The sequence below is a fragment of the Miscanthus floridulus genome, chromosome 2 (assembly GCF_019320115.1).
Source record: "Miscanthus floridulus cultivar M001 chromosome 2, ASM1932011v1, whole genome shotgun sequence".
Classification (NCBI taxonomy): domain Eukaryota; kingdom Viridiplantae; phylum Streptophyta; class Magnoliopsida; order Poales; family Poaceae; genus Miscanthus; species Miscanthus floridulus.
The window spans coordinates 155,416,586-155,432,910 of NC_089581.1; the positions used below are offsets into that span (position 1 = coordinate 155,416,586).

General features: G+C 46.9%; 1 protein-coding gene and 1 long non-coding RNA gene across 2 annotated transcripts; both read right to left on the minus strand.

The window, feature by feature from the left end:
• Positions 1–61: 61 nt before the first annotated feature.
• On the minus strand, positions 62–3,047 carry LOC136540214 (mitochondrial phosphate carrier protein 3, mitochondrial-like). The gene is made up of 6 exons (XM_066532220.1): positions 2,256–3,047; positions 1,792–2,153; positions 1,657–1,700; positions 765–979; positions 482–606; positions 62–387 (listed from the first exon to the last, which is right to left on the minus strand). The coding sequence occupies exons 1-6, from the start codon at positions 2,361–2,363 to the stop codon at positions 309–311; spliced, it is 933 nt and encodes a 310-aa protein (XP_066388317.1). The 5' UTR covers positions 2,364–3,047; the 3' UTR covers positions 62–308.
• A 1,229-nt stretch (positions 3,048–4,276) lies between these two features.
• Positions 4,277–7,364, minus strand: LOC136540215 (uncharacterized). The gene is made up of 3 exons (XR_010779907.1): positions 7,048–7,364; positions 4,907–4,938; positions 4,277–4,830 (listed from the first exon to the last, which is right to left on the minus strand). It is a non-coding gene; the product is annotated as an uncharacterized lncRNA (long non-coding RNA).
• Between the last annotated feature and the right edge of the window lie 8,961 nt (positions 7,365–16,325).

Consider the following 16,325-nt stretch of genomic DNA (forward strand, 5'->3'; position numbering starts at 1 on the left):
ACAAGCAGAATTTGACACTGATTAATAGAGACGGGGTGCTTGCGTACTGCTACACCAGGCATGGCTAAACCACTTGCATTTCTAAAAGCTGTTTATATCATTACAATGTCTGCTATTCAAGAGGTTCCAACGAAAGTCCCTTGACAGTGAATGCTCTTTTGCTCTACTAGCTAAAACAATCTGATTTCGAACTCCTACAAAATTCAGTGAAATTGCAATACATCTCCTATTCTGCTTCGTTGGTTCAGCAAAGCCTCTCAGTGCGGTACATCTATTCTGCGTTGGTTCAGCAAGTCTTCTCAGTGTGGTCAGTTCTGCTTTCCGTGACCCTCTTGGCGCAAAGAGGAGGCAGCAGCACAGCTACGAACCACTCCGCCAGATGTTGGCCTGTACAATTATATAACAAAACCAAAAAAACAATGAAATGACTTGATATCATGGCATAGACGGTCACTTTAGAGACGTAACATGGTGTACTTACAATCCAACAAATACTTTGAACGCGTCATAGGCTGCCCATTGCGCTCCTGTGAGAGTACCAACCATAATTATACGAAGAGGAAGGCCGCGCATGAAAAGACCCCACATTCCAAGAGTTCTTACAGCCTGGAAGTATGATGAATTGGTCAGAAGCCAAAATTGAACAACTCAGCAAAATGGAAAAGAATAATATGGTCTGACAATTAGATGTGATCTTAAATTATATAGCAATTTTTCAACCTTGAATTTTTATTCTTTATTTTGAGATAGGGCTAGAAGCTTACATCGGCCACGGTGGCTCCATGTGCATTGTTCAGGAAAGATACGAAATTGTCTGCAGGATGAGATATAGCCGCACAGAATACTCCAGCAATATATCCCCCTGCAAAGCTCACTGCTAGTTGTAGTGGCTTACTGCATTGGTCTTTCGGTTTTGGTACTGCATGCTTGTAGACCATCTCAACAATGGTTTCAAAGCAAGCAAATTTCATCATAGTGTCTGCAGGATAGTACATAAAGTAATTAGGGACTTAGGGAGCACAGGTCAATATAAGGCTTCTGTGCAGATTATCTCTACATGACAAATGTTTTGTGCACAGTGCCTCAAAGGTGAGTGGACATTAGGTAGTCATCTGAACAATTTATTTATTCAAGTTATCCATAAACACCACACTCGAAGATTATCTTCTGTACTTTTCTCTTAGTAAGAAAAATGTAACAAATAATTGGTGCCATACTTTTTCTTTTTTTCATTTTTTTACATGGTTAGCACAGGAACAGAAAGTACAACAAATGAAATAAGTATACGAAATCTGATACATAGAGACATACTTTACACTAGTAATCATTGTGTGCTTTGATAACTTAGATTTCTCCTCGCAAAAAAAAAAAATCGATTTCTAGTACAGTAGTGCAGAGTACAATGAATTGCATGGATCTTTAAAAGCTGTTACTGTAACAATTCATCCAGTCCAAAACTATATTTCGTACTAGTATTTTGGCACCAGCCACATGGGTAAGCAATGAAACAAAGCAGCGGAGCAAATGCTGCACACAGGACTAAATTACAGAAGTTTTGGTACTGACCAAATGACAAATACTGGGTGTACGAAATGAGCAGTGATGACCCTTACCAAGCAACTGTAATGGAAGAACTAACAAGACATTTTGACTTACAGGGAACTTGGCGGCCCCAAAGAGGAAGCAGTCCTTTGTAAAGCCTGAAATTTGCACCCAGTGTTAAAGAGTTGCTCTCCAAAACCTTGAACAATAACACACATCATAATCATACAAGCCATGCAGTATCTATACCCAAAGGCACCTTCAGATTGGACAATCTTCGGAAGCCCGTCGATCAGGCAGCGAGCAAATCCCGGCTGTGTCTGGACTCGAATCTTGACAGCCTCCATGGGGCAGAGAGCTACATCTGCAATCACCTCAGCAGACGCCGAAGCTGCAAGGTAGATCAAAGTCCTCAACCTTTCAGCATTCTCGGGACCAGCAATGTCAGAGTAGCACTTCTTGAAGAACTCGTAGAACCCAAACTTGCAGGCCCCCTGGCAGCTGTACCCAACCAGTGTGGCCATCCAGCCCTTGAAGAAGCCACGGGGGCCTTGCTCATGGAACATGAGACCAAAGGCAGATGGAATGTCCCTGTACTTGCCAGGATCCACCTGAGTGAAGGAACATTGAAGCAAGCAGCAGCGCCATTACATTAGTCACTGAGACATGAGAAGGAGAACAAGCAAAGGAACCTCTCGCTGACGGCGACGGACCTGCATGTTGCACTTGACGAGGTCGAGAGGCGTTACAGCGAGGTGGGTGAGGCCGGTGCTGAGGACGCCACCGAGGGCGCAGGTAGCGTAGAACAGCGGCGTGTGCATCTTTATAACCTCCCCTTTCCCCTCCGCCTTCCCGACCCCCGCCGCTCCAGCTGCCTTCCCGAATCGGACTCAGGCGGCGGCCTCCCACCGCCTCCCGAGCTGCTCGGCGCTGGCGACCAGCGCGGCCAGGACGCGGTCGAGGGGCAGCGGGGCCGATGAGCACCCGACCTTGTCGCGGTTCGCCATCTCGGAGGCACGGGAGGAGCTGGGTGTCCGACAGGAGAGCGTGGGCGTGGGCCTCGCGCATGGTACGGCGGAGGGAGAGGTGGAAGGGGTCGCGGCGAAGGCCGCGTTGGTGCCGCAGCCTGCAGGCGTCGTTCCCCTAGCTTTAGCTCGGGGGAAGCTGGGAGCTCCCTGTCGAGTCCCGACCTAAGTACAATTTCTGCCGACTGTCTCCAACAACCAACCGTAACCCAAAATACAATTTCGTTTTTTTAGCGCTATAGACACAGGATTTAATATCTATTTTTATGTTTTCTCCAACAATCAAATTTAAAAAATAATTCTTTCTACAGATAGATCTTCGAGAAAGAAGATAGTCAGATTTAGATTATGCGTCTGCTGTTACCTGGTCTTCTATCCCAATGTCTGAGACAGCGCGCTCGCCAGCCGCCCCTGCTGGGCGTGTAAAGTGGCGTGCCCCTTGGTGTGCTCCGCTAACGCGCGGCTGCTGCCCCCGACGCGAGATTTGTGTGCGCGGATGGCGTGGGGCACGGCAAAAGAGCCCAGCGCTGGCCGCTTCACGGGACTGGGCACCTGGACGGTAGGCCCGAGCGCGCCGGGGTGATTTTGGCATATCCGGGCTGTTTTTTTTCCGCGGTCCGCGCCGGAGAAAAAGATGCGACGCACGGCGGAAACGAGGAAGAAACACTCTGAATTTTGTGGACAAAAGAAGCGTGCCTCGCACAGTCATACGCCATACATCAGGCACGCTGTTTCGTCGTACAATGTTATCATGCATTAGCGTTCGAGTTCATGGGAACCACATGGTTCGAAACTTTGAAATCTGGACCATGTGATGTCTCACGTGTTTTGAATCTAACGTTGCAGCCTTCATTCGTGTTTTGCTTTTCTTTTTTCCATCTGGACTGACAATTCTGTTGATCTGCTGCTTTGGTTTTTGACTACGGATACTGATGCTGGAAGCTGAAGTCCCAGGGTAGCATACCAATCAAAGCGATGCATATGCAGCAGTACTCTTGTGATTATGAATCGCGCCTTGTGCTTGGGAAACTTTTATGCGTATGACGACTACGGCGACAACTTCTCTGATTTCCTTCACGAGGCAACGGCGGCCGTTTTGTCCATTCACGATGCCCGCTTGTTCGAGTGACCACGTTCCACGTAGGCTTCACCTAGTTGTCTGCCAGGTTCGGTTGTCCATCTCCAAACAAAATCGGTAAAGCGAGGGCTGGATACAGTACATGGCCCAAAACTGCTACACAGGCCTTAAATTGGGCTGGATCTTGAGAAGAGATCAACACGAACGCCATTGGAATTTTTGGAGGTGCTTAAGAACGCATCGGATCCGAAACTCCAAAGGGACTGGCTACACATCTCATGGAAGATTTTGCTATTTGTTGTCTTCCACATTTTCAGCAAATCAGTGATTGACACGTCACATGAGACAAACAAACAAAAAAAGAAAAAGAAAAAGCAGCGCATGTACGTCACATGAAACAGAATTGGAAGATCCGGAAGATTTCTACGGCTGTAATCTTCTAGAAAATAACAATAAAAAAACAGTTGCACGACAGCACATATCCATCTGCAGGCCTGTTCGCCTTTTTATCAGACCCGTTCGCTTTCTAGCAGGTTCTCTTAGCATCCTAAAATTAAAGAGTACTGATGCATTTGTGCATCCAAGTGGCTACATCAGAACAGTCAAATAAGAACAATAGAAATTCATAATCTTTGGTAAAAAACAATCTGCCGCCAGCGTTTAAGAATCACAATTTCTTTTGAAAGGGAGCAAACCATTAAAGTTCAGCTAGTTTCTTGTGAAGAAAAGGGCAACCAAAATAGTATTACCGAGTTGTACAAGGCTTAAGATCAAGAGAACATTGAACTTAAAACAGCCATTTGTCTATTGTTGGTAAATATAAGTTCTCTAAAGTCATCAGGTCCTGTCAATCTGTCATTCTACGGTGCTTGGCTCCAAAACCTCAAATGTGCATACCAGGACACTGAACTTTGCGACTTCTGTACAACTATACTAGCATATCATTATCTGAGTTTGAAAATGGATCTAGTAGGTGAGATTTGACAATCCACATAATGGGTTATGGGTGACAGGATAAAGAGTGGGTCACCGAATAGCTCATCCCCGTATCTGAGAAGGTCCGTAAAGAGGGAGAAGGAGAGACCAGTAGCGATAGGAATCCAGACCTGAACTCAAACTCCCACGCTTAGCTTAAAACAGATCCAGCACATAAGACCCAAGACACATGGTGACCTGAACTGAAAACTGTACTTGAAGTAATAAACATGTATTAGATAAGTTAAACTTGCTTCTCTAGATCATGAAAAGGACGTGCACATACCACAAGATTTGCGTGCTGCTAACCTGCTTTACCTGCACAGAACAAAAACCAAAGTGAGCTGCAGCCCCTTATCCTTGTAGAAATTGATGAAAAGAACATGCAGCTGGGCAGTGTCTACTATCAGGTTGCTGCTGCACTGAGCATTAGAGGAAAAAATGCCAACATACTAAAAACAAAAGGACTGAAATAAACACTGAACCTTGAAAGGGATAACTGAAACACTCAACCTCAACCTGTAAACTAACAAAAACTGAAATCTGAATCACTGAACCTTCAAGGCATAGCTGAATAACTGAACCTCAAACTCCAAACTAACATAAACAGAAATCTAAAACACAAGTGCAAACAATAAATTAATTATTTAAAGAAAAAAAATTAACGGTAGCTACAGCTTGAAAAACACAAGGCAACTTTGATTAAACGCAATACTTGAAGCTCACATTTGCCAAACTTTAACAAAAAAAAAACAGCCTAGACAAGCCTAGCACAGAAAATGAAACTACACTCAGATCAGTCATCAAATACTTGACTCACTGAACCACTATCAACCAAGTTGCAAATAAAAAGAGGGATGTCCAACACAATAAAACAAAAACAGAACTGGAAGCATTTTAAATATACAAGATTGAAAGGCAAAGGCTCAACAAAGTTAGGACAAGGGGAAATAGCACATACTCTGTTCACTCTTAATTTCTTTGAAATTATAGTTCCATATACTTTAACACTTAACAATATTGCTTGTTATTTGGGGGATTTTTCAACTAGTACTGCAGAAACCCATAGTACTTGACCAAAAATCCAAATCTGAATATCACTTGCTTTCTTAAAAGCTGAGGTAAAACTCCCATTAAAAAAATGAAACCAAAGTAAACTCGATCAAGTAGAGCTAAAAAACTCTCTATATATGATCAGCGCATCAAATCATCAATCATATATCACAACAAAGACGCTAATAGCCAAAGCCAACTCTTTGCCACTAACAAATAAACAAGCAGACAGGAACAAATCTTTCTCAAATGGATGCCACTAGCAACTAATAATACCAATGGATGACACTAGCTATTTCACTGAAAAGGGGGAGCATTATAACAGCTAAATAAAGAACCCTCCAGTCTACTCACTTCCAATACACAATCAGCACTAGCGTGAAAGGCTTTTCTAGCAGCTAATGTAACAGAAAAACCAAATAACAACCATTCTAACCGATACAAAAATAGAGCTAGCGGGAAGGCTTTTCTAGCAGCTAATGTAACTGAAAAAACAGACAACTATCATTCCCACCGCATTTCTAATACTCAAATCACCAAAACAGGAACCCATGATGAAACAGAAAAAAAGAAGCACATTTACCGGGACATGTTAACTGTTTCAACAGATTGCCATTAAAAATTGATGAACAAATTAAATGCCACCAGAGTTCTTTTATTGCTATTAGAACGATATATAATAAAGTCAGTTAGGACAATTTGACAAAAGAAGAAGGACTGGATATTTTTTACAATCTGGTGACTTAAAAAAAGTACCCAGAAACTGTGCTTCTGTAGAAATAGAACCAGAAAAAACAATAAAACAAAAATAAAAAAAAATGACAGCACATGTACAACACGTATCCAATAGGAACAACTTACAATAGAAAATCCAAATCTGGAAGGACAAAAAAAAGCATATGTACAGCACGTGTCCAACCAATAGGGACAGCTTACAACAGAAAATGAAAATCTAGAATGACAAAGAAAAAAAAAAGACAAAACACGTACAACACGTATCCAGCCAATAGGAACATCATATAAGTATAGAAAACAAGTGAACTTCTGTACATGTACCACCAAGGAACCACATCATTGTCCTAATAAAACATCCAACTAGCAGGCTGCAGGGTGCAGGCAGTTGCTAGCCTGCTACCTACAGCACCATGCTACTCTCTGAACAAAAAGAAACATGTCAAACATGCCAATGTAACTGGAGGCACCCACTCCCCACTTGCAAATGCAATGCAATCACTGGGGCATTTTTTTTCTATTTTCTTTTTTCTTTTAATCTTGATTTGAAAGGGGGACATTTCATCGAACACGAGCTGAGTGAGCACGCTGCACAGGCCCATGGGCTGAGAACAGACGATCATCAAGCATGAGTAAGCTTACATGAGTAGAGACAATGATGTGGTAGACACAGCATGGTCGAGGCGATGCAGCCGATGCCGCAGACAACACCGCCGCCGCAGACAGCACCGCCACCCGCCACAGACAGTTCCGCCGCTGCCGACAACTCCGCCGGCGCCGACAGCTTCGCCGCTGCAGACAGCCGCTGCAGCGAACACCGTCGCCGAAAGCACCGCCACCGCCGCCGGCCTGCCGCCTCAGACAACTCCGCCGGCACCGACAGCTCCGTCGCCACCGGCAACGCCGCAACCGCCGTCGACACCTCTGGGAATACGAAATTCGAACTGAACCAACGGAAGGTGTCATACGGTACAATAGCAGGCGGCAACACAACGTAAGTGGGCCGGAACAACAGAAGGACAGGCCCATTGTAATTTAGTCAAGCCTGTACAAAAAAACACGAATCTTAATGAAGATCTGAACCATATAAAAGTGGAAGAAAACAACACAATAAATCTGCTGGCAGATATTTAGAATTTCCGAACTCCAAATCACTTGCAAATCGCAACTCACGGAGGAAATTTCCCTTATCCTTGCCGCGTGGACGGTCAGGTCCGCTGGACAAGGAGCGACAACACCTCCGGCGAGCTCCACTTTGCTGACAACTCCGCTGAGCTCCTCTGCACTTTTTCTAATACGGGTAATGAAGGTGTTGTCATCGAAGTGGAACACCGGTGTCTCATTTCATTCTTACGGCCACTCAAATCAGTTTTAGTATAATAACAGTTCTTTCAATTAGCACAAGTTCTGGAAAATTAGCGAAGGCCCCGTTCGCTGGTCTGAAATTTGGCTGAAACTAGCTGAAAAACACTGTTTCGGCTGAATGGTTGTGAGAGAAAAACACCGTTCCGACTAAAAAAAGAAGCCAAATAAATCGAATATGGGGTAAGCCGAACAGGACCGCACAAATCAGATCACATGATAGACAGGCTTCTTTCATATTGTAGCGTGCTGGACGCCTGGACAGCAGGACAGCCTGCAGGGACGCAAGAATTTCAAATAAATAGTGTAGGAAATCTCAAACGATCAGTTCAAATTCATATTAGACAAAGCACAAATGAGAAAAAAAAATTCTGGCATTCCAAATATGGCGTACATGGGCGAATGGGCTTGGTAGGTAGTAGGCTGTAGGGATAAAAACGTACAGATATTTTTCGATCGTATTCGATAGCAAGTTTGTTTAGAGAGGTTTAGATCTGTCCGTATCCGAGTCTGGATATGCAACATCCGATACCGTATCCTTATCTGAATACTCAAATCATATATTTATGATGTCGACACCCAATAGTATCTTATCCGATGTAGGCCCGTTCGCGTGCCCTTAAACCCTACTTAGATCCACTTTTTTTTTAATCCGGAACAGTGTTTTTCTCTCACAAATTCCTCTAGATTCCTCCAGAATTCCTCCAAGCGAACGGGGCCATAGTTGATATTATCCGTATTCAAATCCAAATCCGAACAGAAATATGAAAACAAATATAATATCGGTGATATCCATCCGTATCCGATCCGTTTTCATCCCTAGTAGCTAGTGCTAGCATGACGCTGGCGGTCGCTTCCTGGTCGTGCACGAGGGAAGCCTGAGTACTTGGGCCCTGCTCGCTTAGCTGAAAAGTCAGAATGAAAAGTATTATTTATTGATTCATTGTGAGAGAAAAATATTATATCATGGTTAGCAGACAACATGTGGTCGGCTTCCTGGTGGTTGCTCAGCTTAGTGGCCACGGGATTAAAAATACAATTGCCTTCTATACTGAGTATCAAATAGTATTGAAGATACTCTCTCCATTCAAAATTATGACTTATTTTTTTAGATTTTTAAATATATAGCTTCATATACACATGATATTTAGCTATATATCTAGAGAAATCGGGATAGAATATAATTTGCTATCGAGGGAATAGAAAACATTGGGAGCTGTTGTGGGAGGGCAGTGCTTTGGTAAAGGATTTCTTCTACCTAATTTATGGATATTTTTGGACGAAGTTGCTTCAAGATAATGTTGGATCCGCAAGCTATTAGTTAAAAAAGGTGTTTTTTTATCATATTTCAGATACAGGCTGTTGGGTATCGATAGTAGAGATACCCAAAATAAGGAAGTTAGCGTTCATGCTGACTTCCTCAGATGGAGCAAGATGTATTAAAAGGCCTCGCCCGACCTAAAGGCCGCGGGGTCTCGTCCAAGGCTGCGGGGCTCCGTCTCCCCTGACCCCTTGAGTGTGGGCTCCGCCTAAGGCCGCGGGTCTCCGTCTTGCCCGACCCCTTGGGTGCGGGCTCCGTCTCGCCCGACCCCAAGGACGAGGTTCCCGTCTTGTCCGACCTTGAGGTCGCGGGGGTCTCGCCCAAGGCTGCGGGCTCTGTCTCGCCCGACCCAAAGGACGCGGTCTCCGTCTCGCTCAAGGCCATGGGCTCTGTCTCGTCCGCCCCCTTGGGTGAGAGCTCCGTCTCGCCCGACCCCTTAGGTGTGGGCTCTGTCTCGCCCGACTCTAAGGCCGCAAGCTATGTCTCGTCTGACCCATTAGGTGTGGGCTCTGACCCACCCGACCCCTTGGGCGCGGGCTCCGTCTCGTCTGATGGGGACCCATACCACCGCCAACCACTCTAGGTCCAAGCGTATGGCCCTGGGTCAAAACTCTGACACCAGGGAGGAGACTGGCATGCCTTGATGTAACACATGGCCATAACGGGCCATACCTGAAGATTCACATCAAGAACAGTGTCGGGCGTGCCGGTGCTATTCTGCCTAATCCTCGTACGAACGCTAACAGGTACGTCAGTTCACCACGACGTCCGCTAGGACGGAATGGAATGTCATGATCGGCAGATGACGCCTACGCATGGCGCTAGTGACAAATAGGATCGCGATGTGGAGCCATCCCTGTCGACATCTACCGGATCGGCGGGACCCGCATAAAGGGGTAGAAGGACCCGGTGATCATGGAAGCCTTCTGCTCTCTCTCGTTCTTCTCTTTTTCCTCCGCTGTAACCCGCGCTTTCCATTCGCCTATAAAAGGAGAAGCAGGACGCCCCATGAAAGGGGGATCCAAATCCGCATGAGACCGAACCACGAGAGAGAAACACAAGAGCATGACACAAACACACGGTTGAGGGGCGATCGAGCTCTCAGCACCCGTTCACTCCTTCCATCAGAGACTTGGGATCCTTTCCCTCTCTTGCCTGTTTGTAACCCCTACTGCAAACCAAGTCCTGGTAACACGAGCAGCAGCAAACTGGACGTAGGGGTATTCCGCCCGAACAAGTATAAACCCTTGTGTCCTCCGAGCACACCATCCGAGTCAGACGCGCAAATACAAATTTACTCATCGGTGGTCCGAAAACACCAACAGTTGAAACGCCGCGTAGGCTTTTTTTGCGCGTCTCGACGTCCACATCAGACCTCGGATGGCTAGTCACGACATCAGCTGGGTCCCGGGCGCGCACATGCACTTCGGGAACCTAGACTTTATCGTCACGACGGGAGGAGAGTTGGTGTAGGCTCCAGTCGTAGTCCAACCTCTCCACTCTGCTAGCCTCGATGCGATCATAGAGGCACTTGAGGAGCTGTGGCTGCACGTAATGGAGGCCCACGCCCCCGGGAGTGACCAGCTCCTTGGCTTCGATTACGGAAGGCTAGAGCGCCAGCTCGGAGCCTTCCTAGGACCCTAATAGCCCCAGGAGGACCTAGGCCGCCTCACCTTCTTGTTCGCTAATGTCATGACATAGCTTGCCGGAGGAGAGCCGCTCTCCTCGGAGTACCTCATCCGAAGCGCCCCGACAGCGCTCCCGTTCAATCTGCGCAACATCGCGGAGACCATTGGCCACCTCACGGCGCAACGCACGCCCTCATCCCCTACGAATGACAAGTTCATAGGGATGACCGAATATATCATGGAATCTTTCCACAACCTCCTCGTGGAAGAATCAGAGTCGCCCTCCGACTCTAACTCTGGCAGCGGGAGCCATCACCCCTCGCTTGAATGTTTCATGGCAGGTATCCCAGAGGAATACGTCAAAAGCATCCATGAGGAAGAGGCTACCCCAACAATTGACCTCAATGACGAGGTCAAGGGGGATGCAGGGGCCCCACCTCGCCTACGGCTAGAACAGCTAAGGGCTCGGCACCAAGAGATCAAGGAAGCATGACTCTAGCTCGAGCAAGAACGCGCGGAGCTCAAGCAAGATATCGAGCGCCATGGACATAGCGGGCGCGTGCGCGATGTGCCCGCGACATGAACCAGAGGATTATCGAGGACGATGAAGCCCCCCACACTTCACCCGAGCAAGCCAGAACATCGCTGCTGTGCCTGCCTTGCTCCAGGGGCTTCCAGGGCCCACGACACCCGAGGACCGTCAGGCCCATCATGAGATTCACACATTACTTGAGCGTGTGGCAGCGCAGCTGGCCAAGAGCTCGCTGTCCCAACGACGCAAGCTCGACGCTAGCCAGTGCATGCCCTTAGAGCGACCTAACAAGGATGTGTCAGTCCACCAGGCATAGCATGGCGGCAGGCCACGCACCGCGGTCCCAGTGAATGAGCATCTCAGGCTCTACTGTGACACGCGTGACACCCTCGACACCCGCGGGCGTGCCCACGGCGATGCGAGGAGGAAGCTTGCCATGGCTACCACCCTCATCATGGCGGATGCTACGACAACGGCGAGGACCGAAGCCTGAGCCTTGACTTGCTGGGACCTCAGGCCTTTGGCCGGCATATCCTCAACGCCGTCTTCCCACCACGGTACTGATCGCCGACCAACATCCCAAAAAACTCTAGAGAAACAAACCCTGGACTGTGGCTCGAGAATTATCGGCTTGCTTGCTAAACCGGTGGAGCGGATAGTGATGATTTCATTATCCGCAACCTTCCATTGTTCCTAGCCGATTCGGCGCGAACGTGGTTGGAACACCTTCCGCCTAACCGAATCCAAAGTTGAGCGGACCTAAAAGAGATCTTCGTGGGAAACTTCTAGGGCACATACGTGCGCCTTGAGAACCCGTAGGATCTCAAAAACTACCGATAGAAGTCCAGGGAAACTCTTTGGGGGTACATCCGGCGCTTCTCCTAGCAGTGCAACGAGCTGCCCAACGTCGTCGACACAAACGTCATTGGGGCTTTCCTGTCTAGGACCACCTATGAGTCCTTAGTTCACAAGCTAGGATGTAAGGGCCCATGAACCACCAAGGAGCTCCTCGACATCACCACCAGCATGCCTTAGGCGAGGAGGTGTTCGGGGCAATTTTTTACCACCTCAAAGTCAAGGCAAAGCAGGACGAGGACGCTGGCGAAGGTGCCTCCAACCACCCTAACAAGAAGAAGAACAAGTAGTGGTGCGAGGGCTCGCTCATGGCCACCACCGACCTCAAGGGAGGATGGAAGCCCACTGAGGGTACCCTAGACCACTTCGAGGAGCTACTCGAAAGGCCATACACGAACCATGCCTTCCCTATCAAGCACCTATACAAGGACTGCATCCTCATGAAGCAGTTCTTGTCCAATAAGGCAGAGCATAGGAAGGAGCCCAAGCTAGTCACAAATGACACTGAGGGGAAGGATGGTGGATTTCTGGTGCTAGATGGCTGCCTCATGATCTTGGAGTATCGGTGGCCTATGACTCCAGGCGCCGCTAGAAGCTTGCACACCATGAGGTCTATACGACCGAGCTGGCCGCGCCTTCCTTCCTCTGATGGTCGGAGTATGCCATAACCTTTGATCAAACCGACCACCCAGAATGCGTCCCACAACCGGGAAGATATCTGCTCATGGTCGACTCAATTATCGGCATGAAGCGGCTCACCAAGGTGCTGATGGATGGAGGCAGCGACCTCAACATCATGTACGCTGAAATGCTCGACACCATGGGCATCGATAGAGCGCGCATTCGGTCGACCGAGGCACCTTTCCATGGCATCGTGCTAGGAAAGCAGGCCATGCCACTTGGGCAGATCGATCTGCTCGTCACCTTTGGGGATCTAACCAATTATAGGATGGAGACCCTTACCTTTAAAGTGGTCGGGTTCCATGGAACCTACCATGCCATCCTGGGGCATCCATGCTACGCCAAGTTTATGACTGTCCCTAACTATACCTATCTAAAGTTGAAGATGCCAGGTCTATGTGGGGTCATCATCAGCAGCACCCCCTTCTAGTGTGCCTACGAGTGCGAGGTCAAGTGCTGCGAACACACCTCGACAATTGTCGCATCCAAGGAGCTTGCGGCCATCAGGGAAGAGGTCGTCAAATAAGCACCCGACCCTAAGCGGTCATCTAGGTTTTTAGAGCCTGTAGAAGGCGCCAAAGAGGTCCTCATAGACCCCAGCGGCTCTAAGGGCAAAGTGGTGCACATTGGCACCACGCTTTCCTCCGAATAGGAAAGGGTGCTCATCGACTTCCTCCGCGCCAATAGAGACATCTTTATGTGGAGACCCTTGGACATGCTAGGCATTCTAAGAGAAGTCGTCGAGCATGTCTTAAAGATCAGGCTAGGCTCCAAGTCGGTGAAGCAGCACCTATGTCGCTTCGACGAGGAGAAACATAGGGCGATCGATGAAGAGATTGCAAAGCTTTTGGCGGCTAGGTTCATCAAGGAAGTATACCACCCCGAGTGGTTAGCCAATCCTATTCTTGTATGAAAAAAGAGTGGGAAATGGAGAATATGTGTTGACTACACGGGTCTCAACAAAGCATGTCCAAAGGATCTGTTTCCTTTGCCACGCATAGACCAAGTAGTCGACTCGACCTTAGGGTGCGAAACCCTTTGCTTCCTTGATGCGTACTCTAATGGGGACAGGGATGCCGATCTTCCGTCAAGTTCAAGATAAACAACGATTTGTTCGGAGAGCGACACACCGATCCGGCTTCAGATCACAAAGATCCAAACCCTGCAACCTTAGCACCACGTCTCCTCTGGTTATCAACCGTGTCACAATCCGGTTGACCTCGCCAAGAAGGCTAATCCCTGCTGCGAATCGAAGAACACAAGCAAGAACAAGATAAAAAGCAACTCAATTAAAGTGACAATTGCAGATGAATGATTAAGCACTCGAAGTTGGGGTCTTGCAAACCGATAACGGCGACTGTTCAATGACAGATTGATCTAAAACAAAACCCAAACCCTAAAGTAGGTGGTGGCTACTGATTATATAGCCTAAGGGACGTCCAAGGATCCCTCTTCACGTCCTAAAGGTGTCCCAACACGTTACAAGGCCCAACGGGCCAAAAGAAGGTGTCGCAGCACCCTGATAGATTCTGGATGCTGACTTGTTTTGACGATTCCTGTTGATTCCGAAGAGCTTTTGATATGAAACCACTTGGATTGGCTTCCTTATCAAATTATCTTTCCATCCATATGTGGATCATCGAAAACGGAGTTCGGATGCGTCCGGAGCGTCCGTTTTATTGTAGACTGGTCCTCATGGCCGAGACAGACTCGAACTCGGATTGGACTGGGCCTCTGGCTTGGCTTGGACGTCCTTGCTGGCCTCCTAAGGTGGTGGCCAAGGAGGAGGACGTCCAAGGCCATCTCTTAGGTGTTCTCCATCTTCTTGGGGCGTGCTCCAACTTGGGCCGGGGTCCCAAGGATGTCTAACAAGCCCATGACGACAGTGTAGCTCCCGTCAGAAATAGCGACAGAATATATTAGTAATTTGGAGGCCTTGCCGACGTGATATTGAGATGGGACCAGATTTATTTGAAAGCTTATCAAACAAGCTTTCCATCAAGTGCTCATTGACCTCGATCGCACTCCGGATGGATGAGTTATGGCCTTCCCAATGAGACACTATCGGGCTACCGATGAACCAAAAGTTCAACTTTGATGAACTTAATGAAACACATTTGAACCTACAATCAAATAGTGACATGTACATGTGGAACCAAGTGAATTATAACCAAAGCCACTATGCAAATGTAGGAACGAGCGCACCTTATAATCATTGTTCGTATCCGAAGGTGCCATGTCCTCATCATCCTCCCCTTCTTGACAACAAACCGTCCTCGGTTTGGGATTAGATGAAGAAAACATTGTTGGTAGTAGCCAACATTGCTCCCCTTCTTGAAATTTAACATGTTTCTTTATAACAAAACTAGGGGAACTCGACATGACAAGATTATAGCAATTGCAATCCTTTGGTTGATCATACTTTTGCTCAATATAAGGAGATTTCAGATTTGAACAAATATAGACACGATGCACCATATACTCTCCTTTACAATTATATTTTCCAATAAAATGATATGTATGTCTAGAGAACCATGGCAAATCAGCATATGCATAAAGTTTCTCCTCTAAAGAACTAAGATTACACGGAACATCAAATTCAATGTAACCCAAAGTATTTAAAGAAGACAATAATTTCAGCTCATCAACTTCACTAACATTATGAATAACAAGTCTATTTTCAGCACAAGTGCTCATTTTCAGCACACATATAGCGTGATCATTCTTCAATGATTGCATGGGTATAACATAAATATCATCATGCAAGTCATCTTTGTCACAAGAAACATCAAGCAAATCATCTTGTGACAAAGGTAAATCAAGCGAATGCTCCACTAAAATTTGCTCTATCATAGCATGATTGGTGGAAAAATTCAGCACATCAAGAGAACTCTCACCTTCTGTGAGTTTAGCATCATGGGCATTACCTTTGCTCTCATGTTCAGCAGGGGTAATAGTTGATGGTTCTGAATTTTCACATGAGGCTGTGAGCTTCTCATTTTCTGTCACATCATCCTTGCTCTTTTCTACATTGTCCTGCAAAAGGTTAGGCATAGCAGGAGGAATAACAACCGACTCTTTCTCTAAATGGTGCACCTCATCATATGAAGTCAAAACAGGAGGTGGATTAACAAAGGTTTCTCGCATAAGAAGTTTCATATCATTCCAAGTTTGAGGCTTATCAGAAGGATCTAAAGACTCCCACCAAGATAAAGCAGAATGTAGCAAAACACTAGCTGCATTTTTTACCTTTCTCCTTGGACACATAAAGCGAGTAGCAAATATGTTATCGATGGCAATTTCCCACTCCATGTACTCATCAGCACCTATACCATCATAAGTCGGTGGATACGAACAACCTGTCATTGTAAACACAAAAACAAGGAACAAACGGTGAAAGTTATCCCTACCAAATGACTACGTGGTTGCAGTGGTGTCACTTTTCACAACAAGTGGAAGCGTCTTACCAAGCTCTTACAAAGTTCTTACCAACGCAAGCAGTGGCGGTACAACCGGCGGCTAGTTCGTGATACCTGTGAGG

What these genes read in the sequence shown, in the direction of transcription:
- LOC136540214 (XM_066532220.1), bottom strand. Translation starts at nt 2,363, where the DNA reads ATGCACACGCCGCTGTTCTACGCTACCTGCGCCCTCGGTGGCGTCCTC. An exon ending in TCGTCAAGTGCAACATGCAG is followed by an intron (nt 2,154 to 2,255) that starts GTCCGTCGCCGT and finishes TCCTTCACTCAG; the next exon opens with GTGGATCCTGGCAAGTACAG. An exon ending in TTCAAAGTATTTGTTGGATT is followed by an intron (nt 388 to 481) that starts GTAAGTACACCA and finishes ATAATTGTACAG; the next exon opens with GCCAACATCTGGCGGAGTGG.